Below are 26,843 nucleotides of genomic sequence, written 5' to 3'. Positions count from 1 at the left end.
ACGTTAATCATTCACGCTAATGATTCACGGGCTGTCGCCGGTCAATATGATTGACGTGATTTGATAGTGATTTCAGACACCTGTCACGCCTGAGGCGTTCCCCATAGCGTCGTTGACGTATTGTCTCGTTCCCTGTTCTCAGGGAACATAGGTTACAGTCGTAACCTGAGACGTTTTTGTTTTGTTTGTTTGTTTGTTTGATTATAAAGAGACATAAACATTCTGAAGTATTCTATCTGTGGTCTCATTGATGTCACTGACAAAAACACTCTTGCTTAATGATAAAGAACACAAATTGAGCATAATTTCTGCTCATATTGATTATTGTCTGTCAATCTCATCTCATTATTGGACTGATTGTGTTGTAGGTGTTGCTATGGTGATGTCAGTCAGAACGGCTCCTCTTCTTCTGATCTTTCTCCTCAAGATTCAAGGTACGTCTCTAATGGTTTTCTGTATGTTATGTTCAGTGCTTTGCTGTCTTGTGTTTCCATTTGTCGTTCTTTAATACAGTCGAATGTTGTTCGTTGCTCATTGGTATTGAAAATGTTAATTTAGTTTGATTAATTATATTCAAAAAGGAAACATAATGATTTTCCTGAAATTGAAGCAATATAAGCATGAAGTACCACATATGTCCATCTTTGTCTTTCCTCATTTATGTAATGCTAAAAAATCATCATTATTTGGCTTTTCTGGGCAAATATTTATTTATGATATTAATTGTTGCATAATATCTAATTAATTTTATTAATATTTTCATCTTTAGACAGTTTTCATGCTTCTGTATCAGATGTTAAATTCTGCTTTTCCTCAACAAACACAAGACATTCAAAGACTGAGCAAATATATTCTATTAGAAACTGCTGCTTTATTTAATATACATTTTGTTTTTCAGGAGTTTGTAGCCAGTGGGATGATGATGATGATAAGGTTTCTAGGGATGCTAGGGGTGTGAGTTACAGTCCTTCACACATCTGTGCACTAAAGAACTCAACAGTGATAATGGGATGCATTTATAAATACCCGACTGGATATCAGATCAAGAAAGCGTTTTGGACCAATAAGTCTATAATGGGTGTCGAGTCTCCAGATCTGTCTGAGTATCCTGAATACAGTCAGAGGCTTCAGTATCTGGGAGATAAACAGCAGAACTGCACCATCAGACTGAGTCATGTGACACTGCAGGATTCACACAAGTACTATTTCAGATTCATCACTGATAAACCTGATGGAAAATGGATTGGTAAACCAGGAGTGACTCTTACTGTCACAGGTGACTTTGATGAGGTTTATCTCTTCTTCTGTGCATTATGTTGAATAATAATCAGTGTATGACAGCAGCAATAGATATAATGTGTGTGTTGTGTTCAGATCTTCAGGTGGAGTCTCCTGAGAGAGTGACAGAGGGAGATTCAGTCAGTCTGACATGTAAAAGCAGATGCGCTCTGACTGACAGAGCAACATTCATCTGGTACAGAAACTCACTGAAGATATTAACTAAGAGTAAATTCAGTAACAAACTCATCCTCAATCCAGTCAGAAGAGTGGATTCAGGCAGATATAGCTGTGCTGTAGACGGACACACTCACATCTCTCCTGATGTTCAGCTCAATGTCATGTGTGAGTACAGATTTTGTCATTATTTGAACAAATAAAAATGTGTAATTTGTAAATCTCAAACATTATTTCATGTTTAGCACATCACCTGTGACACATTATAAACATTATTCCCACATCCCACCTACATTTTCTAGGATCACCAAATGACATGTAAGGGTTTTGTGTTTACAGTTTAATAATTATAGACTATGGCTATACCTCCCAACATAAAAGAGGCGTCAATCTGAGGATAGTGCTCAAAAACAACATGTATGTGTTAGATATTGAAAAGGTCCATGGCAGCCTCTGGAAGAACAGCTTGGTCTGTTGTGTGTGAGCTCAGATGAGCAGTATCACAAGTCATCCTCATTTATATAGTGCTTTTAACAATGTAGATTGTTATGGAGTAACAACAAGCATAGTGTGAGAAATTCTTCAAATGAAACACTTCCTGACCGATTTCATGTTGGTACGTACCCTTCCTTACAGAGAGTTCACCCAAAAGTGAAAAGTCATTATTTCCTCACCTGATGTTGTAATGCCCTATTACCTTCTTTCTTTCTTCAGACCACAAACTCAGAAATTCTAAATGAATTAATGAATAAATGTCCTGCTCACGTTCCTCCACTTAATTTCATGGCAGTAGATCATGAGCAGCTTTAAAAACATATATATGCAAAAGTGTCCCTGAAATGAACCCCATAAACTTGTGTCGCATATTTCAAGTGTCCTGGGGTTTTATGACAGGATTTGGTTAAAAAAACAAAAACTAGTTTATTATTTAGTGAAAAATCCAAACCTGGCTGTTGGTATGACTTGAAAGTTGCGCTTTCATGAGACAATTAGCGCAGAAGCATATGACCAAAGCTCACAGTTTTCATTTTTAATTAACCTTCAAAAGGTTCACGGCGTCTATACAACCCCAATCTACTTTTCCTCAGTAAAAAAAAAGGTTCTCTTCATCTTAGTGGAAAAAGATTTTGTGACTTTATGACTCCTACATTATCTATCTATACACACACAAAAAAACACACACAAAAAAACACACACAAAAAACGGGGCTTTATTCGATTGTTCTATAGGTATGTAAAAAAAAATGTTTACACTTCTGGACTTCGGGGTCAATATGAGCCCACATTGAAATGACCCCACCATCGAAAAAAGTTTTTTATTTTTCATTTGTCAAAAAAAAAATCAATAAATCTGAAAATTTCCATACCGCAATGAAGTCCTGGTACTAGAGCACAAATGCAATTTGGAACGAACATGATCACTTGCACACACACATGTACACACACACACACACACGCACGCACACAAACACACACAAACACACACACAGGTGTGACTCCAATAGAAAGCATTTTTTTGGCAAATAAAATCAATAATTCCAGCATAAATCTGAAAATTCTCTCACATAAATGAAGGCCTGTTACTAGATCACTAATACAACATGGAATGAACATTATCACACACACACATGTGCGCAGACACAAATACACGGATAGAGAGAGGTGTGACTGCAATAAAGAGCATTTTTATAGAAATTGGGAAATAAAATCAATAATTTCTGCATAAATATAAAAATTTTCACACACAAATAAAGGTATGTATGAGAGCACAAATGCAATATGGAAAGAACATGACTACACACAGATCACACACACACAGAGAGACACACAAACAAGCAGGTGTGACAGCAAAAGAGAGCATTTTTATATAAATTGGGAAATAAAATCAATAATTCCAGCATGAAACTAAAAATGTTCACACATAAATGAAGGCCTGGCATTAGAGAAAAAAACAACGTGGAATGAACATGATTACACACACACACATGCACGTGCGCGCACACAAACACACACAGACACACAGGTGTTTTACTCTTATAAAACCAGTAAGTCACATCCAGAAACATGAATGGATCTCTATGGCGCCTCTGCTGGATGTATATGGTAATTACACTTTCAGGCTAAAAATATATTATCTACAAAAAAACATCTAACCAGCAGAATTATGCATCTAACACCTATATCAATATCCAGATACAACTCCTAATTAAATCTTATGGGGTCATATGGACCCCAAAGATCAGAAGTGTAAACAGGAAACGAAGACCATTTTAAATAAATAAACATAAGTTTATTTTCCTCAGCTACTTTTATCGACAGTTTTCAGCACTTGGTCCCGGGCCTTTGTTTACAATGTCAGAGATTGAACTCTTCCACTCTGATGATGACTTCCTCGTTGCCCAAGATCCTCTGTTGCATTTCAATGATGCAAGGAGCACTTGCGTTCTGTCGGACACCCCAACCGAGTGTCCCCTCACCTCCATCATCAAGACACCCACCATCATCTTCAGCTTCCTCCTACACCTCGGTCCATCCAGCAACCCAGTCCCAGACGCCATATTGTCCTGATTCCCTCTTTTTCTAATCTCCTCATTGCTCTCCAGGCTCCAGAGGCCGACCCAAGCGTGAGGTTGCCTCCACAAGCGTCCTCGGCTCTGCCGTTTTTCCTCCGAACACACTCTCCCCCAAGCTAAATATCCTTTCACTCTGTTCTCCGCAACGCCGATTCCCATCCCTCTGAATCCCACAGCATTGGAGTCACCCCCTGTTGCCAGCAACATCAGAGCACAGATCCTCACAGAAATTCAGGCTTCTTGCACCAGAATCCTAATCCCAACCCCAGTACCTCACTATTCAGAGCTTGTATTTCCATAAACCACCCTCTGAAATCCCTTCTTGAAGACTCTCTCAATTCCATTCTTCAACCGTCTCCTAGAACCCTCAATCCTATTTAACCAAAGTGTTTTAGGTCTGTACACTTCACATTCAACCTGCTTTTTGCCGATTTTTCTCTGCTCACCATGCTTACAGTGCCACAGCAGTGTTATCTCTTCCACTCCTGCAGGAGCTCCATTTCTCCGTCCAACTGGCTCATTGAATAGTTGGAAAGCAAGTTGGAAAAACAAGTCATTTCCACTGCCAGAGTAGTATCATCTCCTCTGCTGCTGCAGGAGCCCAACCAGACAGCAACATAGTGTTGGCCCAGATCTGGGCCGATAAGTCTTACATAATATACAACACCGTGTCCTAACCAGACGCGATGCGATGCAATAAGATTCCAGCAACAAATAATTTGCCTGTCCACACTAGATGCGACGCCACTGCAAGATGCGTCAAAATCAATCAAAACCCACAGCCAATCAGAACAGTGTGTGGGCGGAGTCTCACGGCAAGTGCACAGCACCAGAGAGTAATCTTGACAGCAATCGCAACTTCGCAAGAAAATGGATAAGTACATAATGAAATTCACAAATATTACACCATTTAATCATTATTGAGTATATCATGTGTGAGTTAATGTTTTATATATATATTTTGACAAGACATCCGCTAAACATCTGTGATCGAACAGTCTCATAACAATTCGTAACTATCTTACATTTTGGAAAATGTGTGAATAAAAGTTTATATGAATTGGTACAGTCTCATTTATATGTTTTTGTAAGACCTGCTCATGGCTCTGGTTTAGGGGTGCAGGTTCCTGCTAATTTTTTGTTGCAAATATGTATTTTTTTTTTTTTTTACGAATCACATCATAAAATTCATACTATTTCTCATGAGTTCGGGTTGTGAAATTTATTTAGTAGATTAATAATTTCCCCTTTTTCATGATAGATCCAGGACCCAGGAACGTCTCAGTGTTGATGAGTGGATCTGGTGAAATAGTGGAGGGAGATTCAGTGACTCTGAAGTGCATCAGTGACTCAAACCCTCCTGCTCTGAACTTCAGCTGGTTTAAGGAGGATGAAACCTCAGCTGTTGGATCTGGACAGAGTTTCAGTGCACTACAGAGTGGACGCTTCTACTGTCAGGCTCACAATCAACATGGATCTCAGAGATCAGACGCTGTCACTGTCACAGGTGAAGCTTTTATTAACACACTTCATTCTTAGTTTTTAGATTTAATTATGATATTCTCCCTCTTTCAGTTGGTCGTGGTGCCGGTTGGCTCGTCTGGTTGGGGATCACAGTGGCATGTGTAGGAATATTATTCATCATCATCATCATCGTATTGTATAAAATGTAAATATAAAATGATCAACAAAGAGTAATATAATTTGCTTTTAATTAATGCAGAAGTACATTTGATTATTAAATCATTAAATTATTGAAACATGAAATGGCTTGTTTCCATTTGTTTTTTAACAGTAATAAGAAAAGGATAAACTGTAGATCTGCAATACTGGAGTATGAGGTGAGATTGCCAAAGAGCCACAGAATGATACTAATAAATGTATTACAGCTTCTTTGTACATGTAGAACATGTATTACCACACTTGAGATTTTACAGGATTTTATGTGAGAAGAAACACAGTGGAGTGATTACACTTTTGATTGTCCTGCAAAATCTCTTGTTTTGTGGTGATAGTCCTTTTCTCTGTTTCTCTGTAGAACGATGATCCCAGTGAAGGCTCATATACAGCTCTTGACCTCAAGACCAGATCATCTGACCTCTACGACACACTCACAGTAAGAGAAATGTCAAAAACTACACGTGCAAAAGATTTTGTGTATTCAAAAGTCAGATAATAAATAATCAATGTGTTTTTGCCATAGACTGTTCATCCCAGACCTGCTGTTCACCAGTCGGGCTCTTCTGAATATCAGAATCTGTCAGTAAGTTTCTCAAGCCTTCTCAATTTCATCAAACAATAAAGAAAATGTCCTCAGTAGTCAATCAACTAAACAGTCTTTTCTTTCTGTTTCAAGATGGATTATATGAGTCGATTTACTGACAGAAATATATATATATATATATATATATATATATATATATTATTTTTTAGATTATTTGTACCATTTGTAGTGTTGATTTATGTAAATGTGTGTGTTATTTCTGTTGTAGCCACAGCAAAACGACACCGTAAGATGAAGCACAAGCTAAACTTTACTGAGCTTTTGTCCCATCGCTGGACACATCCACATCACAACTACCAATGAAAATTAAAAGCATCTTCAGAGTTTATATTCTGCAAAACGTAATGGATTATATTCACGTGACATGAAGAATCAGTCAATGTATAATTAATAAATGAGTTTAGAGTTGTTTCTGTAATATGTTATACATTTAATCTGTGTATTAAAGCGTCCATGTGACAGATTTTTCTCTTTATTCCTTTCCAAATAAAACATTAAATGATTAAAAGGTATGAATATGCAAGATTCTGTTTCAAATCTATGCTTTAAAATGTATATTAAACTGGCCAAGTCACATGATTTCAGAAAACGAGGCTTTGTTAGGTCATACAATGTCAAACGAAATTTGAAAATCTGATAATTTGACGCTAAAACAGTAGCTCTCAAACTTTTTTGATCATCCCCTCATTAAACCTTTAACAAAATCTGGCACCCCCACCTCAAACTTCCAAATAAATTGTCAGCTTCAACTCGGCGCCGCCTTCTCAAGAATCGCCGATAACCTGTGGCTATCCGAGCTCTGAGCCTATGAGACATTATACCTTAATAAGAGGGGGGAATTGTGACTGTCAAACTTTACTGTTGACCTCGCGCCACTTAGCCCCAGGTAATGGTTCAGGGTGAAGTCGCCAGCCAATAGCACAAGGTTTTAAAATGGGTTCCCACTGCGTATAGCTATACAATACGAAGTGAACGTTCTCGAAAGGGAACGTACTCGGTTACTAACGTAACTCAGTTCTCTGAGAGTAGGGTACGAGTTGTGCGTAGCCTGTTGTGCTATTACGCTTGGCTCAGGTGCTGTCGCTTCACTCGATTTAACCTGATTCTATGGCGAAATAGTCTGCTTATATAGGCATAAGCCACGCCCATTCTGGCAGTTTCTGACGCGCACTGGGCGCGAAGCGACCTGATTGGTTCGCACGTTTCAGCCGCCTCGCCATGGGTTCATGCAGTTTCCGCAGCACAACCAATGAGTGAGTTAGACGCTCTGCTCTGTGCTCACTGTGCAGCTGCACTGCGTTTTAAAATAATGGCTTCAATATTCTCGAGAAAAGGAGTTTTCCCACTGTGTATAGCTATGCAATACTCGTTCCCTACTCTCAGGGAGGTTACGTTAGTAACCGAGTACGTTTTTGCTTTGTAAAAGTAATGCTTCACATATATTCTATTCAATAGATCCTGAGTTTTCAACACAAATGTGATTCATCCACATTGTGAGTGGAACCCTGTCAGAGTTCTGTCAATTCACTCTGTTTATTCTTGATTAGGAATCAAGGATAAACCCTTACAGGGTAGTTTTTGTTTTATTTTTTGATTAAATAAAAAGCCTGTGATGTATTGTATGCTTGCAAGTATCATAAATGTGTGTCTTAGAAAAGGACCAGCAAAGTCTATGTGTAGTCTTTTCCAGCTGTGACCTGGAGATTCCCAAGGGTGTAACGGGACCTGACGTGGATCCTTTTGTTCCATCTGGCACGGCTCACAGGCTCTGCTAACCTGCTCCAGATCAGCCACCACATATACTTGCGCGCAAGACTTTTCATCTTTACTATCCCTTGATGACCGACATGCAGTTCTTTCAGCACACTTTTTCTCAGTTTATCAGGTTTATCACCCTGGTGCCCCAGAGCACGCATCCTCTCTCTTCAATTCACATCTGCGTACGTGGGAAGCTTTCAAACTTTCATCCACATCTATCGGTCAACCCTCCATGACATACTTCAGGACTTTGGATAACACCTTGTCTCTGCGTGTTACACGTGCCACCTGGTCGGCATTCAAGGGAGCTTTTTGTAATGTTCAGCTATTAGTGCATGAATATTTTCTGACAAGGCAGCTGTGCCACATCAGTCGTGTTCGGCAGGGGAACACGCATTACTGTGTTTCTCTGAGGAACAGTATTCAATATGGTAGTCATGAGCTGAAAGGATGATTGCCCATCTTTGAATCCTGTCCGCTGCCATGGTGGGTAGACTTTTATGCTCACCGAACAAAGTCAACAAGGGTTTATGTTCAGTCACCATCTTGAATTTCCTTCCCCACAAATATTGGTGATATTTTTTTTACCCCGAAGATGAGCGCCAACCCTTCTTTTTCTATTTGTGAATACTTTTTCTCTGCAGGTGCCTGAGTTCACAAGGCATAAGCCACAGGACGTTCCTCTCCAGTGGGTATGGTGTGTTGCAAAACAGCTCCAATCCCATATGCTGAAGAATCGCAAGCTAAGGTGAGTGGTAGACTTGGATCATAATGTACCAGAACCCTTTCGTTCGTTAGCAAGTCTTTACATTTTTCAAAAGCTCTTTGCTCTGACTGCTTCCATTCCCATGGCATATTATCTCTCAACAGTCTGTAGAAGGGAGCTGTACTGTGTACACTGTACTTTGGTTAGGCAAAAAACGTCCACCAAACCCAGAAATGCTCTCAGCTCCTTCAGGTGGGTGCTGGTGCATCCCGGATTGCAGCAACTTTTTCTGGAGATGGATGAAGGCCCTGGCTGTCTAGCTCAAATCCTAAATATTCAATTTGCTTTTTCCCAAACTCCCATTTGGACCTTTTCACTCTCAAGCCATTCTCCTGGAGTCTTTGCAGAGGTTCATGTTCTGTCCTTCCAGTGACCAGTAGGTCATCAAGGTAAACAACGACATCAAGATCTTTCATGATGTTCTCCATAATTCTTTGAAAGATTGAGGGTGCTTAACTGACACCAAATGGTAGTCTATTGTAGACAAATAATCCTCTGTGAGTGTTGATGGTCAGCAGCTGTTTGGACTCATCATCAAGAAGAACCTGCTGGTACGCTGAAGCCAGGTCAACCTTAGAAAACACAGTTCCTCCAGTCAGTATAGCCATCAACTCCTCAATCCGAGGTAGTGGGTAAGTTTCTGTAGTAGCTGCTTGATTCACAGTTAATTTATAGTCTCCACACAGTCTTATGGTTTTGTCTTTTTTTACCACCGGCACAATGGGTGCTGCCCATTCACTGTGTTTTACTGGTGTGATTATTCCAGCCATCTCCAGTCGGTTTAGTTCTGCGTCAACTTGAGCTTTCATGGAAAAAGGCAGTGGGCGTGATTTACAAAAACGTGGGGAAATTTCAGGATTCACCAGTATCTTTGCCTTAAGCCCACGGAGTGTGCCTAGTTCATCTTTGAACCCCTCTGAGCACGAATCTAGTACCTCTTCAAGGGACTTTGCTTGATGCACTGGACTGACATGTTTAATTTTTTTCCAGTTCAAGGTGAGCTTTTGTAGCCAATTTCTGCCACACAGAGCTGGCCCCTCCCCTCTTACTACTATTATGGTTAGCAATTCACATTGTTTTTCATAGCTCACATTAGCTTGAAACTGTCCCAACACAGGCATAATCTCTCCTGTGTACGTTTTAAGCTTGACTCCGACGACCTCTAGTGGCTCTTTTGAGAACGCAGCTTGGAATAGTTTCTCAGATACTCACGGCTGCGCTGCTATCAATTTCCATCATAATTTCTTTGTCATTTACTTTAAATGCCTGTATGAATGACTTTTTGCCTTTCTCATCACTTAGTAGTGAAAACATGGGCAACTCAGCTTCCTCTACCCCCACATACTTAGTGTTATTTCCCACAAAACATTTGCTTTTCCCAGCTTGCATTTTTCCTCTGCAAGCTCTTTTGATGTGACCAGTTTTCCCACAGTTATGACATTTTGCATCCTTGTGATCTTTGCCATGACACCAATAGCCAGGGCCGTAGCTAGAGGATTCGGGGCTCCCTGAAAAAATATTGACTATAACATATAACTATATATGTTAAATATAGTTAAATATAACTAAACATGGTGATGATTTGTAAAACCTTTATTTTAAAAGTTAAATGTTTATAAAAAAAATTACAACTAATAAAAACTAACAAAAAGTTATAAAGTAATATAACCAGTTTTAAAAAAGTAACAGCAAAATAATGCCCCCCCCCCCCCCCCCCCATTCAGTCTATTATAATTCATAAATCAAAAAGTAAACATTTAGAAATTGACAAGAATGCCGTCAACTTTAAAAAAATAAAATAATTGATTGTCTTTTTTTTTTTAAGATTATATGGAACTGGTAATATTATTAAATAAAGCTAATAAATGTATTCATTCAAGTGCAGTGTGTTGTATTCGTGTTTTCTTGATGTAATAAATACATCATCAGTGAGCAGATCAGGTGCATAATGCAATGCGTCGTGACTCGTGACTCGTGTCAATGTTTTACCTCTATTTACAATAGTGTAAAAAGACAGGAATTTTGACCACGTAATCATTCGGTCGATTGTGGTGCGCACCGTGCGCACTGATAATGATAACCGGCAGGCTGTAGACCAGGGGTTGGCAACAAGCGGCCCGCGGGCCAATTTTTTTTTAATCAGCCTATTTTTATTTGTATTACCTGATAAAAAATATTTGCTCTTAATGCTGCACAAAACTCTTCCACTACTTGAGAAAAGCTGTAGCGCGATTTCACCGCCGCATAGCTACTGTGTGAAAAGTATAATCACGGTGGACTGACAACAGCCCACTCCCGACATCTGTATCCGCACTTCATTCTGACCACCTGTACACCTACTGTAGCTCTGAGGAGCTGTTTGCCACTGAAACCATTGTCAGTCAACAACATTCTTTTTTTTTGCAAGGATGTTTGAAATAGTTTGGCAGAAAATAGGCAACTTCATTTGTCAGTAGGGCAATATCGTTTTCGTTTATGTTGCTCAGAAATTTGAGTGATAGGCTTTGTCCTATTTCATTTGTTATTTATTTTTCATTAATTTTTTCTGTGACATTTTTGTCTCTGCTGACAGTAGGCTACAATGTTAAAATAATATTTTATATTGACACGAACACAATTTTTGTATAGCATGTATAATTGTTATAGGCTACTTAATCTCTCTCTTTCCGTTAGAGACATTTGAATGTGAGATTCTGGAAACGAGATCTAAATTTTGCGGACCCGCCAGGTCGGGAAATAAAGCGGGTGAACACAGAGTTTATTTTAAGCAGTTGCTGAATAGAACCTTATGGGAGCGGGACGAGAAAAAAAACAGTCCCGCCAGACCTCCTTAAACCTTAGGTATCTATGTGTGTGTCCCGAATAAATAATAATAATAAAAAGGAATAAAGTTCAAAAGTCGGACTGTAAGCGAATGAGGCATGATTGCTATTCACACCTTTTTTTAAATGGCTGTAATCTGTTACCACAATAGTAGGCTACTTGATCTGTTTAAAATGATTTCATTGATATAGGCTATGTCTACTAAGGTGTTAAATTAAAAATCAAAATTAAAATTAGTCTAATCCAGTAATTCATTTTTTTCTATTTTTGATCTGAGTAAGAGTATTTAATTTGTATCCATAGGCCTACTCCGTGTAGCTGACAGTGTTGGGCAAGTTACTTAGAAAATGTAGTGAGCTAAGCTAGCAGCTACTCTACATTAAATGTAGCTTCACTACACTGAAGCTACCACCCTGGGAAATGTAGCAAGCTAAGCTACAGCAATATGGCAAAAGTAGTTTACTACATCTAAGCTACTTTTTCAAATTTAATTTTTATATTGAACCAACTTAAAGGGATTGTTCACCCAAAAATGAAAATTCTGTCAGTATTTACTCACCATCATGTTGTTCCAACCCAGTAAGACCTTCGTTCATCTTCAGAACACAAATTAAGATATTTTTGATGAAATCTGAGAGCTGGATCACTCCTCCATAGGCTTTTTGAGGGACTGAACTTGCAGGCCCCGAAAAGTTATTAAAGACATCGTTAAAATAGTCCAAGTGACTACAGTGGCTCAATCTTAAATTTATCAAACGACGAGAATACTTTTTGTGCGCAAAAAAACAAAACTAATGACTTTATTACAACTATTAAATTCCTTCTCTGTGGGCCTCGAGTCAGTTCACTAGTGTAATAGTGTACGCTTCTGTGTTGAACGTCACACGCATCACACACTTGACCAGTGTCGGCCAATAGTGAGCCTACGTGTGACGTAGCTCTACGCAATCACACTACGCTATCTGACTCGAGGCCAACAGAGAAGGAAATGAATAGTTGAAATAAAGTCGTTATTTTTGTTTGTTTTTGCACACAAAAAGTATTCTCGTCGTTTGATAAACTTAAGATTGAGCCACTGTAGTCACTTGGACTATTTTAACGATGTCTTTAATAACTTTTCGGGGCCTGCAAGTTCAATCCCTGAAGAAGCCTATGGAGGAGTGATCCAGCTCTCAGATTTCATCAAAAATATCTTAATTCGTGTTCCGAAGATGAACGAAGGTCTTACGGGGTTGGAACAACATGAGGGTGAGTAAATACTGACAGAATTTTCATTTTTGGGTGAACTATCCCTTTAATTCCATGTCAATGCTATCTCAGTGATCAATAAAACTGTCAATCAAACATATAGGTAGGCATAATTTGTCAGTTCAATGGTTTATTCAACAACTGTTCCAAACCAATTTGGCCAAAAAAAAACAAAAAAAAACATAAGTATATAAAACCATAGAACTATATAAAACTATAACAAAACCAGGTTTCAAGAGTGTGTGCATCTTTTTCCATTTCTCACGTGTCAGCCCAAGGATTGATACTGGTACGTGATGTCACACCATACGGAGCAGAAGGTGATGGTAATGCACCAAAAAGCTGGTTTGTAGGGCCCTATGAAATCTGTTTTATTTTTTCCCGCATTCCAAATTCAGTTTTATTTTGTTTTAATTTTTCTGGACTCCAATTTTAATGGGTAAATAAAATTTTTGTAATCAAAAACATGTGTAATTAATTGAATCATGAAACGTGTACAATGAACAATAATTTATTAACATTTTTAAATAAATTACATTTTAAGGGCACTATGAAATAGTTTTTTTAATGGTTTAAATTGTAATGACCAATTATTTAAAATTTAGGCCTAATGATTTAAGCAAAACTTTCTTCAAAGGTTAAACCAACCTTTTATTTTGACAGGTTTCCATGTAGCTAGACCTTTGAGTCTCTGTTTTTTTTTTTTTTTTTTTGATATGACGATAGTTTTTCTCAAATCAAGCTAAAATGCTGCTAAAGTGACTCTCAGAGCGGCTGTGTAGATGAAGTTCATCAATCCTTTACTGAAAACATTGCAAGCACATGTGCGGTAAATTAATCCGCGCGACTGAGCCATTCATTCACAGAGACACGCAGAACATGCATGACTCCTTTTTACATTACATTTACATTTAGCTGACGCTTTTATCCAAAGCGACTTACAATTGCTATATATGTCAGAGGTCGCACGCCTCTGGAGCAACTAGGGGTTAAGTGTCTTGCTCAGGGACACATTGGTGTCTCACAGTGGATTCGAACCCGAGTCTCTCACACCAAAGGCATGTGTCTTATCCACTGCACCATCACCACCCACCCACTATTTTTAAATAGTCTTTAGGCGGTTTAATATTCACAGACACTAGTCTATATCACGATTTTATTTAAGTTTACTTACCTTCTTTTAATCCAAGATATGACAAATTCCGTGAAATTCCGCGTTATACAGTAAATTTCGTTTTTATGCATGGTTACTGCGATTCAGTCCATGTTTTCCGTATTGCGGTGATGAAATCATATGGCCCTATGGTTGGCAACCACCGTAAAACAAGAAGAAGAAGAAGAAGTCACCGTCACTAACTGATCCAGCATCAGTGATACTTAGCAGTTGTATTTCCGATTTGAGCTTAAGCTTAAGAAATGCTTGGAAAAAATGTGACCTTAGCTTGTGTGGACGCTACCGCACTACTTGATCAAAAAAAGAGCTTCGCTACTGAAAAGCTATTTGATTCAGAAAACAGCGACGCTACCACTGAGAAATGTAGTTAAACTAGTAGCGTAACTACTTCTAGCGACGCTACTGCCCAACACTGGTAGCTAGCCCACCATCTACTGGCTAAAAAAATGATTGGCCCGCGGCCAAAGTTACTTGCTGACCCCTGCTGTAGACGGTAGTGTTCTTACTCCCAGCGAAATAACAATACAACCTGTTTTTAAGAACGTCTTGATCGACTCGGATACAACAACTCTCCTGGCCTCCCTCTCCTTATTTTCATGCCATTTCTGGTACCCTGATTTATGTTTTCTTTCCCCTGACATTTTTCAGTCAGTCAGTCTCCTGCTCTTCCACCAAGTTCATCGTTAACTTCAGGCAGCCGCCGCCTCAACTCTGATTGGTTCTGTTCACGAGCTGGGGTGGGACATACCATTTTATTGGATCCGTCTGATGTTGTCACCACCTTTCACCCCACTAGCAACGGCCCTGCCAATAGCACTTCTTCCCTCTCTGATCGGAAAGTCGCGCTGCTCGCGCATCCACTTTTTGCTCCGAACTCACAACTCACAGCGCACTGTTTCAAGTCCGTCACCATCTCATCCACTCTTTGATTGCAATGATTAAAACTAAATCTTTCCGCAATCAGCAACAGCTTTGGCTCAAAATGATTCTTTGAAGTGTCCATGATGTCTTTGTAAGACTTATCATTTGGCTTCTTTGGTTGTACCAAGTTCCTCAGTAAACCGTAAGTAGTTGCTCCCATCACACTCAACAGGGTCGCAACCTGTTTCTCCTGGCGTATGTCGTTCGCCTCGAAGAACTGCTCAAGCCGTTCAATATAAGCCGACCAAGACTCTGCTTTCGGAACAAACTCGCTTATATTTCCAATAAGCGCCATAATGTGAACAAAACTTTATCCTCGTCGCCAATTTTTCTGTGATCTATCAATTCGAAAGAATACACGTGAGACGGACTGTCCTTTGACCACAGCTTTTTCATCCCTTCACCCAAACATGACAGTCAACCTTTAACCAATCAAACGGCTGTTGAAAACGGGCCTCAAAAGTTACTAAAGATGCAACTGCACGTTCGTATATATTTTTTATGTGAATGGCTGTGCATTTATTTTTGCATTAATTTACAGGATGTGTATTTGTTTAAATGAAAGTGAGCTTAGAAACCATGTATAATATATGTATATTGTGTTGCATAATGGTAAACTGCAGCATGGATGTTTGGGAAGTAGCTCACCAAGCCCACTTTTGTAGCATTTTTCAAAACTGTGGTGAGAACTAACTGGTTTTATAGAGACGTGCAATCTCTTTCCCTAGTTGAGCTGACTGAATCAATAAGGATGTTATTTGTATCACATGGATCCTTGCAGAAGTTTGAAGCAGCAAACGTATGAGCACCTTAGTGTCCATTTCTTCTTCACATCCTCTCGCAGAAATAACATCAGACACCTCATATCCGTTTACTGACAAACTGATGACAACGCATGGTCAAGCACCTACATCAGTTACCCAAACATCACGTTTACCTGAGATAACTGTGCAGATGATAACTTAGAGTTTTCTATTGGTACATGAAATTAATTATTTCAGACCCATTTTTGTTATTCAAATGTATAAATAACTTCGTCTGCAGTGCGAGTCAGACTAAATTCTCACTAGTAAAGCTTCTGTGGTTATGTCAAGGAAGTGAAACCTTCCTCTGTTTTCAAATGTGGATGCGATGACGCGTACATGCATTGAAAGAATTGTAACCTAAAAATTTGCTTTATGTGGTAACATCTAAAATAATTGATGGGTGACATGCACATAGTAATGATAATCATTGTTACTAATTGCAAATTAGCTTATGCTATACTCTCGATGTGCAATACATATTTTGCAGCTTTCGACTGGAATCATGTTTTTGTACTGTCCTTATTCAAATAAACGTATAAATAAAAAATAAATAAAAATAATGAAATGAAAATGAATGTACTAAATAATCTATGCAAAATTATAACAGCATGCCATGAATATACACATGTTTAGTGACGTAAGCCACGAAACTTCCTGGAAATGAACACTTCACTGAAAAATGACTGTGTGTGTGTGTGTGTGTGTGTGTGTGTGTGTGTGTGTGTGTGTGTGTGTGTGTGTGTGTGTGTGTGTGTGTGTGTGTGTGTGTGTGTGTGTGTGTGTGTGTGTGTGTGTGTGTGTGTGTGTGTGCAACAGGAAAACACCAACAGTGACCATCAGTTTTGAGCTTTCTATTGAGCTTTCACAGCTTCTGTTAATAATAGATCTGCGTAGGCTCTTGCACGTCAGCAGACTTTTATATTTTAAGACTTTAAGTAGTTTTTTTTCGTGTGTGTTTACTATGTGTCTTGAAAGTCAAGCTTATACGTATGTGTTAGTATCTTGGATTGGAAATCGAAATAAAACCTGGAAATAAACAAGATGTTTTTAGGATTTAAAAAAATATAAATGCCAGAAAAAAAACTTTTTAAATATAATATCTGTATGTCACTAGTCAGAGCTATAAAAGAGGAAATGACGCAGTTCTGGTTATAAATGAGGCTGGTGGACTTGAAACCTTCCTTATTTCTCCTCAAGTGTCAGTTGGTGACAGCAGATGAGGTGTCCCGCTCTACGGTATGACCCGTTTATTATCTGTTTTTGTTTTGTTTGTTTGTTTGTTTGATTATAAAGAGACATAAACATTTTGAAGTATTCTATCTGTGGTCTCATTGATGTCACTGACAAAAACACTCTTGCTTAATGATAAAGAACACAAATTGAGCATAATTTCTGCTCATATTGATTATTGTCTGTCAATCTCATCTCATTATTGGACTGATTGTGTTGTAGGTGTTGCTATGGTGATGTCAGTCAGAACGGCTCCTCTTCTTCTGATCTTTCTCCTCATGATTCAAAGTACGTCTCTAATGGTTTTCTGTATGTTATGTTCAGTGCTTTGCTGTCTTGTGTTTCCATTTGTCGTTCTTTAATACAGTCGAATGTTGTTCGTTGCTCATTGGTATTGAAAATGTTAATTTAGTTTGATTAATTATATTCAAAAAGGAAACATAATGATTTTCCTGAAATTGAAGCAATATAAGCATGAAGTACCACATATGTCCATCTTTGTCTTTCCTCATTTATGTAATGCTAAAATATCATCATTATTTGGCTTTTCTGGGCAAATATTTATTTATGATATTAATTGTAGCATAATATCTAATTAATTTGATTAATATTTTCATCTTTAGACAGTTTTCATGCTTCTGTATCAGATGTTAATTTCTGCTTTTCCTCAACAAACACAAGACATTCAAAGACTGAGCAAATATATTCTATTAGAAACTGCTGCTTTATTTAATAATACATTTTGTTTTTCAGGAGTTTTCAGTGATGATGATGATGATGATAAGGTTTCTAGGGATGCTTGGGGTGTGAGTTACAGTCCTTCACACATCTGTGCACTAAAGAACTCAACAGTGATAATGGGATGCACTTATAAATACCCGACTGGATATCAGATCAAGAAAGCGTTTTGGACCAATAAGTCTATAAAGGGTGTCGAGTCTCCAGATCTGTCTGAGTATCCTGAATACAGTCAGAGACTTCAGTATCTGGGAGATAAACAGCAGAACTGCACCATCAGACTGAGTCATGTGACACTGAAGGATTCACACAAGTACTATTTCAGATTCATCACTGATAAACCTGATAAAGGGAAATATACTGGTTATCCAGGAGTGACTCTTACTGTCACAGGTGAGTTTGATGAGGTTTATCTCTTCTTCTGTGCATTATGTTGAATAATAATCAGTGTATGACAGCAGCACTAGATATAATGTGTGTGTTGTGCTCAGATCTTCAGGTGGAGTCTCCTGAGAGAGTGACAGAGGGAGATTCAGTCAGTCTGACATGTAAAAGCAGCTGCGCTCTGACTGACAGAGCAACATTCATCTGGTACAGAAACTCACTGAAGATATTAACTAAGAGTAAATTCAGTAACAAACTCATCCTCAATCCAGTCAGAAGAGTGGATTCAGGCAGATATAGCTGTGCTGTAGACGGACACACTCACATCTCTCCTGATGTTCAGATCAATGTCATGTGTGAGTACAGATTTTGTCATTATTTGAACAAATAAAAATGTGTAATTTGTAAATCTCAAACATTATTTCATGTTTAGCACATCACCTGTGACACATTATAAACATTATTCCCACATCCCACCTACATTTTCTAGGATCACCAAATGACATGTAAGGGTTTTGTGTTTACAGTTTAATAATTATAGACTATGGCTATACCTCCCAACATAAAAGAGGCGTCAATCTGAGGATAGTGCTCAAAAACAACATGTATGTGTTAGATATTGAAAAGGTCCATGGCAGCCTCTGGAAGAACAGCTTGGTCTGTTGTGTGTGAGCTCAGATGAGCAGTATCACAAGTCATCCTCATTTATATATCGCTTTTAACAATGTAGATTGTTATGGAGTAACAACAAGCATAGTGTGAGAAATTCTTCAAATGAAACACTTCCTGACCGATTTCATGTTGGTACGTACCCTTCCTTACAGGGAGTTCACCCAAAAGTGAAAAGTCATTATTTCCTCACCTGATGTTGTAATGCCGTATTACCTTCTTTCTTTCTTCAGACCACAAACTCAGAAATTCTAAATGAATTAATGAATAAATGTCCTGCTCACGTTCCTCCACTTAATTTAATGGCAGTAGATCATGAGCAGCTTTAAAAACATATATATGCAAAAGTATCCCTGAAATGAACCCCATAAACTTGTGTCGCATATTTCAAGTGTCCTGGGGTTTTATTTGGTCAAAAAAACAAAAACTAGTTTATTATTTAGTGAAAAATCCGAACTTGGCTGTTGGTATGACTTGAAAGTTGCACTTTCATGAGACAAGTAGCGCAGAAGCATATGACCAAAGCTCACAGTTTTGTTTTTTAATTAAATGAATAAACATAAGTTTAATTTCCTCAGCTACTTTTATCGACAGTTTTCAGCACTTGGTCCCGGGCTTTTGTTTACAATGTCAGAGATTGAACTCTTCCACTCTGATGATGACTTCCTCGTTGCCCAAGATCCTCTGTTGCATTTCAATGATGCAAGGAGCACTTGCGTTCTGTCGGACACCCCAACCGAGTGTCCCCTCATCTCCATCATCAAGACACCCACCATCATCTTCGGCTTCCTCCTACACCTCGGTCAATCCAACAACCCAGGCCCAGACGCCATATTGTCCTGATTCCCTCTTTTTCCTCAAGGCTCCAGAGGCCGACCCAAGCGTGAGGTTGCCTCCGCAAGTGACTTCGGCTCTTCCTCCTGACACACTCTCCAGTGGCGCCTCCAGAAATTTTTCATAGGGGTGGCCAGATGGGGCCACTTAAAATCTTGGGGTGGCACACCAAAACTATAAACCATAATTTCAGAATTTTATTCTACTGTTGTAGTAAACCGGCCTGTATAAAACGATCAGAAAGTCTTAAGGAAACTTCTACTGATATACTTTGGTTTATTGTGTTATATTTAATGTTACTAATGATATTAGTAGGGCCCTACTAATATATATTATATTATAGGCTATATAATGATATATATTATATAGATATGATATATATAAGGGCCCTCGCCCCGCGGCAAATTTCGAGATACTTACATAATTGTGATGAATTTAATCCTTTTTAAGTTATTATTTTGCAGTGTAAGATTACAGTTAACACCTTTAAATATTACATAAATGTATTATGAATTTTTAATAAACTTAATGAGTGTAAAAATCAGCAGCAAAAAGTAATTCTTGAAAAAATCTGCACAGTAATTTTATAAAATCTAAATATGTTAATAAAAACAAATTACTATTAGTTCTCTTATAAAATTCAATCAGGCAATCATACATTTCACAATTTTATATTTATATATTAATGTCAAGAATTCAGAAGTGCATATGAAGAGTTCAGATGCAAAAGCCTCTAAGTGCCGTTTGAAATGTTCTGAGTGATAATTTTTATCAAGCTTGTATATTTAAGTTAAGTAATTTCACTTAAATGGCAATGAAGATTACCTATTAATTGTCATTTAAGTGAAATTACTGAACTTAAATATTCAAGCTTGATAAAAATTATCATTCTAGAAAATTTCAAATGGCACTTAGAGGCTTTTGCATCTGAACTCTTCATATGCACTTCTGAATTCATATATAGCCTACACTACAAAGAAATAATATACAATTAAATTATGCTTATTTTAAATGTATTGAGCAGGCTAGGTATAACAAAATATATTGGCTTTAATAATATTTCAGTGCGCAAACCCATGATAACATGAAAAACAGAGCGTGTATGAGCATCGCGGGATTCGCGGGTGCAGAATGATGTGCTCAAAGCAACATGGAGTCACAGTGTGCAGCGCTGCGCTGCATAAGTGCGCATTTAAAAGTTCACGTCACAAAGCGAAGAAATGTCGAGCGCACAAATCCTAGTGCGATTTGTTCCTTTGTTTCACAGTTTTAAATTCCAGTTATTGTGCGTTTGATGCTGATTCATAGTCCTTGTGATGTGTGTGATCTAACAAGCACACGGTAGTGAGTCGTTTAAAAACAGCAACAAACTCCAACAAAATAAAGTAATTTTATGCAAATCTACAGCCTTTTATCTACAGATCATGCATTATAATGTGAATATATCGTATTGGAGAGAGTTTTACCGTGCATCCAAGAGGCGCGCGCGCTGTTTGAATATGAATGGAGAATGATTGACAGCCGCAGAGGAGGGAAAACGAGTTTCTGTATACTTTAATGATGTAAATAGACTTCTGTCCCTCACATTAAGCTATGGAATGACTTCAGATGACTTTGTCACCCAAACTGACGTGAAAAAAGCGGGAGGCGCCGAAAAGCGCGCTGTTTGCATCCCTGCTTGTCAAAACGTGGCAAAGACACATCAAAAAGCTGCTGTAACAGTATACTGTAACCGTTTGGCACTTAAAAAGCACGTCACGACACATAATTCCCCGTCTTCTTTTACTAAAGAATATTTTTGACTTATTTATGAAATGCATAACTGATGCTACTAAAATATTTATACTGGCCATTGGGGTGGCCAGTGGGGTGGCCAGGAGTCGGCAAGGGGTGGCCACGGCCACCCCTGGCGGCGCCATTGACACTCTCCCCCAAGCTAAATCTCCTTTCCTCACTATTCAGAGCTTGTATTTCCATAAGCCACCCTCTGAAATCCCTTCTTGAAGACTCTCTCAATTCCATTCTTCAAGCCGTCTCCTAGAACCCTTAATCCTATTTAACCAAAGTGTTTTAGGTCTTTACACTTCACATTCAACCTGCTTTTTGCCGATTTTTCTCTGCTCACCATGCTTCCAGTGCCACAGCAGTGTTATCTCTTCCACTCCTGCAGGAGCTCCATTTCTCCGTCCAACTGGCTCATTGAATAGTTGGAAAGCAAGTTGGAAAAACAAGTAATTTCCACTGCCAGAGTAGTATCATCTCCTCTGCTGCTGCAGGAGCCCAACCAGACACCAACATAGTGTTGGCCCAGATCGGGCCCACATCTGGGCCTTGTGGAATACACAGATGTGGGCCGGATCTGGGCCGACACTATGTTGCTGTGTTGCTGCCATTCCCAGCCAACTACTAGCGAGGCTCACCCATGCAATGCCACAACGACCAAACTCCCATCCAATGCAAGAGGCCCTCCTGATCCAGCGACTAACCCCCTCGCTACGATTGGCACACCATCAGCTTTGCACTCCATAAGTTTATGAGGGGTTATCAACATCTTTTTCTGGAGGCTGTCTCGCGTTGTTTTGCATCTTTTCAGGGGAGTACTCTAGGTTCATATTTATGTGCTCTATCTAACTTATTTGTTAGTGTGAACTTGTGAAATGATGTTTCATTATCAGTTCAGGAGGAGCACGTTCAAATAATCTATCCAATCAACATGTCAACAGCAATTATCACGTTTATCCTATCAGCATGAGAAGAGAGAGAGAGGCCTTTATGCAAACAACAGTTTTCAGCCTCCCTCCACCGCCCCGACGACTCACTCTTGGCTGGTTCCTTACACAGCCAGGAATATGGGAGAGTATTCTGGGTTTGGGCCAAAAACTCTGAGCTCTGAGCCCTCTCCTCGAACAGCATACGCATACCATCTACTCTATCTAACTCAATTATAAGTTTGTACTTGTGAATCCCTTACGGAATCAGTGAACTTTAGCTATGTTCGTTATTCTTTATAATGTGTCAGGGGAATATCCTTAAATACAAATCAAAGAAATATCATACCTTCTGACCTCTTTTAAAAAAAAAATGTCAAAAGATGTGCTTGAACCGTTCTCCTGGCCATTTTGAATAAGTGTGAAAAATGGTGAAAGCTCGCTTTACTGTGCTCAATATTGGGTTCTGATTGGTCAGTCGCTGTTGTTTATAGCTCGTTAATAATAAAATAGAGAATTTACATCAAAAGTCTTACATAATATACATCACTGTTAATCTAACTCTGTGTCCTAGCCAGACGCGATGCAATAAGATTCCAGCGACAAATAATTTGTCTGTCCACACTAGATGCGATGCAACTACGAGATGAATCAAAATCAATCAAAACCCACAGCCAATCAGAAGAGCGTGTGGGCGGAGTCTCGCGGCAAGTGCACAGCACCAGAAAGTAATCTTGACGGCACGTGCAAGAAAATGGATAAGTAGGCTACATAATCAAATTCACAAATATTACACCATTTAAACATTATTAAAAATGCATAGGCTACTGAGTTACTAAAACAATATTTGTCAAATAATACACTTGTTTGTTCACAGTTTGAACGTTCTTGTTTCCATTTGTTTAATTTCAAGATCTGAGGTGAATTATCCATTTTTGCTTTTACAGCTACAAAGCTGGGAGAACTAAATGATATTCAAAGTCATTTTAACATTAAATAAAGCACATAAACAGTACCTGAGATTGTCATTGCTACACTTTGTGTTTGTTGTTCCAGCTCGACGTCGCTGAAAAATAAAAAAAAAATTCTAAAATAGAATCGTCGCCGTCGCGGCTGATTAGGACAAAAACACTGATTAACATGGAAAAGATACCTTTTATTGCGAGTTGCGGCGTCACGTGTAGTTAGGACACGTGTAATGCGGGTACGGAGGATGGTGGTTTTACAGATGGGATGCTTTTTGTTTTTCAACAAGGGAGGTGCCATCCCCCCGCATTAACCTCAAATCAAGCCCTGGGTGTAACCTAACAGCAACCAAAATGCAATGTTGTGAAAACATCTAGTCGTTCCTGAGTTGTTGTTATTAATGTTGAGAACACATTTTTAAATATACTGTAGTCTGTGATCAAAGACAAAGTTTTGCATAGTTTCTTTTATGCAATTTTTTTATTTTCATTTTTTAGACTCTCCAAAGAGCGTCTCAGTGTCCGTCAGTCCATCTGGTGTAATAGTGGAAGGAGATTCAGTGACTCTGAACTGCAGCAGTGACTCAAACCCTCCTGCAAAAATCAGCTGGTTTAAAGGAAAAAGGTTTGTAGGATCTGGAAGAATCTACAACATCTCAAAGATCAGCTCTGACAGTGGAGAATACAAGTGCAAGTCCAACAATACACATGGAGAGAAATACTCTGATGCTGTGACTTTAAACATCATGTGTGAGTTAATGATGGTTCAGTAAATGTGACAATACATCCTCTTAAGATCTGTAATTTCAAGTTTAATAAGATTGTTAATGATATCAATGTTTCTCTGTTTTAGACCCACCCAGGAACGTCTCAGTGTTGATAGGTGGATCTGGTGTAATAGTGGAGGGAGATTCAGTGACTCTGAAGTGCATCAGTGACTCAAACCCTCCTGCTCTGAACTTCAGCTGGTTTAAGGAGAATGAAACCTCAGCTGTTGGATCTGGACAGAGTTTCAGTGCACTACAGAGTGGACGCTTCTACTGTCAGGCTCACAATCAACATGGATCTCAGAGATCAGACGCTGTAACTGTCACTGTCACTGTCACTGTTGATGAAGGTAAAATCATTTAAATATTTGAGCAGAATTTTTGAGAAAAAAATATTATGGTGGTTGTGACCAAGCGGCAACCTTCCGGCCTCTCACTTAAATCCAACAACGAAAGTGGCTTAAACTGAAATTCATTGACTGGCCACTAGAGACAGGCTCCAAAAGAAAGTCAATCCCATAGACCCCCATGTTAAAATGCCCAGCCTTACATCAGATAAAAAATATGTTTACAGCTTGGTGCAAAAAGTGGTTTTGGTCTATAGCTAATTTTGCCCTTCATGCCAAATGTGAGGGGGGTGAATTTTTTATAACTCATCCGTTTAAATTATATTAAGCCTTAAAGTTCTGCATAATTAATGGTGTGGCCACTTGAGTGACAGGTGGATTGCCGCTGATGTCACTACTAGCTGTTTGTCTGCTGTCTGTTAGCGTCACGTCACCTCAGCTAATCCGCCTCGCTGACCAGTTTCGTTTATCCGGGAGTGACGCGCTCCCAATATGGCGACGGCCGGCTCCTCACACTTTTGGGCTTCAAAAATGCTCGTTAGAAACCAACGAGTGACGTCACGAACACTACCACCATTGTTTTATATAGTCTATGGTCGTGACATGACATAATATAGAGATTGGATCTGTAGAAGAAAATCAAAATTCAAATATCAACAATGTAACTTCAAAGTAAAACTAACTTGTGCTTTATAGTTTAAGCAATTAATTTCACTTAATGAATTGAAATTTAAATACTAAAATTTTCTATATATTTTCTTCAAGTGCATCAAAATGTTGTCATCCAAAGACCTGCCAGAATACCAGGCTTGCGTAATATATTTTAATGCAAGGCTACACCAAGCATTTTCTGATTTCTGCATCCAATAAACGCTGTCAATGTTCCCATTTTATGCAGATGTGAGAACATAAGTATTCATTATTTTTCCCGTTTTTTTTTCAGGAATGCTTTACATAGTTATTGTGATCGCAGCCGGATGTGCAGTTTTATTTCTTGTCTGCATCATCATGTTCATGAGGTGAGATCTTTTGTTTAAATAACACACATTGGCGTAATTATTAATAATTATTAGTGTGTGTGTGTTTACATAATTATCTCTGCTACAGGAAGAGAAAATGTGGAGTGTCGGACGTCAAGCAGAATCAGGTCAGAGCATAGAGTTATCCATCGTTTCTGTCTAAAAATTATTATTATTAATATTAATATGAAAAATAATAATTAAGAATCAGTTATTTTCTGCTTTGATATATTTATAATTGTATTGTATGTGATACCAGCATGTAAACGATGTGAAATCATCAATGCAAAAGTTTACAGAAACAGAAATCTCTTCTCTCATTTTAGATGATTTATAGTTAATAGTTCAATTTTCTGAAAGGTTTTGTGTCTTTCTCCAGGTTCAACAGCCTTCCAGCTCGGACAGAAACCACTGTGATAGTGATAATGATATGTATGCCAGAGTTTCACCCGGCAGAACCAGAACCGATCAGACGGCAGGGAAAACCGAATCCACAGATTCTGAGACCAAGTACACAACTATCCAACACATCGGGAACAATGAAGCCAAGTATGAGAATCTGAGAACGCTCCATCATGACCCTGCTGTGAGGTGAGAAACCAAATAGGTTTGAAACACATTTCCTCTTTTGATTTTGAAGCGTATTTTTATGTTACATAACTTGCATGATCTGGTTCTCATACTGAGCACCGCTGGACTTTAATGCAGTGTTTTTGGTGGATCTATAAATGATGATTCACACTTTATCTATGGTTACGTTGATCCACAGATCCGGTGCTGTGAATGATAATTTGGTGATTTACAGCTCGATCAAATGATCCAGGATCCGGCAGATGGATTGAAAATGAAGCTGTAAACAGTCACTTTCTGATCCATTTCTGCAGCTTTTATTCAGATGCTTATAATAGTGATTTGAATGCGTGTCACATCAGGAGCATTACACTAGTTAAGTCATTTACTTCTCCTTCGCTGTCGGCTGTCTGTAGGAGGTTCTGGTCTGATGTACCAATACCACAGACTAAAAACAAAACAAAAAAATTCCATGGTGGTTATTTACATCATTGTATCTTTTCTTTGTAAGACTGCGGTTTGGCACGTCTGTTGGAAGTTAGAGAATCTACGCACTGAAATTAAACGCCTGACGAAACTTTTTCTGAAAATAGCATGTTTTGTAACATTTCCAGTGTTTTGTAATTTTCCATGAATTGCAGTCTGTGTTATTTTGCCATCTTGTGCATTAGTCACTCACTCTTCGGTGAGCATCAGACATATTTGTGTCTGTATCTTCCCTCTCTTTATAAATTTAAAATCTTTTCACGGAACATGTTGCTTTGACACACATATATATACATACATATATATAATCATGCATGTT

The 26,843-nt window shown here is 38.6% G+C and overlaps 2 protein-coding genes and 1 long non-coding RNA gene across 3 annotated transcripts in view; 2 read left to right on the top strand and 1 right to left on the bottom strand.

Annotated features, from left to right (window-relative positions):
* LOC143710510 (B-cell receptor CD22-like) overlaps positions 1-26,843 on the bottom strand; it is a 773,497-nt gene that overhangs the window by 540,094 nt on the left and 206,560 nt on the right. The window lies entirely within an intron of this gene.
* On the top strand, positions 377-26,757 carry LOC143710492 (B-cell receptor CD22-like). Its single transcript, XM_077201437.1, has 15 exons — positions 377-431; positions 929-1,276; positions 1,375-1,623; positions 5,289-5,534; positions 5,603-5,652; positions 8,714-8,817; positions 17,260-17,325; positions 17,801-18,168; positions 18,267-18,515; positions 23,834-24,085; positions 24,189-24,452; positions 25,393-25,468; positions 25,557-25,596; positions 25,848-26,059; positions 26,238-26,757. Exons 1-15 carry the CDS (start codon positions 377-379, stop codon positions 26,284-26,286), a joined length of 2,628 nt encoding a protein of 875 aa, XP_077057552.1. The 3' UTR covers positions 26,287-26,757.
* On the top strand, positions 6,043-6,819 carry LOC143710476 (uncharacterized). Its single transcript, XR_013194570.1, has 3 exons — positions 6,043-6,143; positions 6,231-6,290; positions 6,520-6,819. It is a non-coding gene; the product is annotated as an uncharacterized LOC143710476 (long non-coding RNA).

Source organism: Siphateles boraxobius, unplaced genomic scaffold (genome assembly GCF_051911475.1).
Source record: "Siphateles boraxobius isolate OS27281-9 unplaced genomic scaffold, OSU_SipBor_1 47, whole genome shotgun sequence".
NCBI classification, from domain to species: domain Eukaryota; kingdom Metazoa; phylum Chordata; class Actinopteri; order Cypriniformes; family Leuciscidae; genus Siphateles; species Siphateles boraxobius.
The sequence above is the reverse complement of the archived record's forward strand: the minus strand, read 5'-3'. Positions and strand labels throughout refer to the sequence as shown.

What these genes read in the sequence shown, in the direction of transcription:
- LOC143710492 (XM_077201437.1), top strand. Translation starts at nt 377, where the DNA reads ATGGTGATGTCAGTCAGAACGGCTCCTCTTCTTCTGATCTTTCTCCTC. An exon ending in TGTGACTTTAAACATCATGT is followed by an intron (nt 24,086 to 24,188) that starts GTGAGTTAATGA and finishes TCTCTGTTTTAG; the next exon opens with ACCCACCCAGGAACGTCTCA. An exon ending in TGCATCATCATGTTCATGAG is followed by an intron (nt 25,469 to 25,556) that starts GTGAGATCTTTT and finishes TCTCTGCTACAG; the next exon opens with GAAGAGAAAATGTGGAGTGT.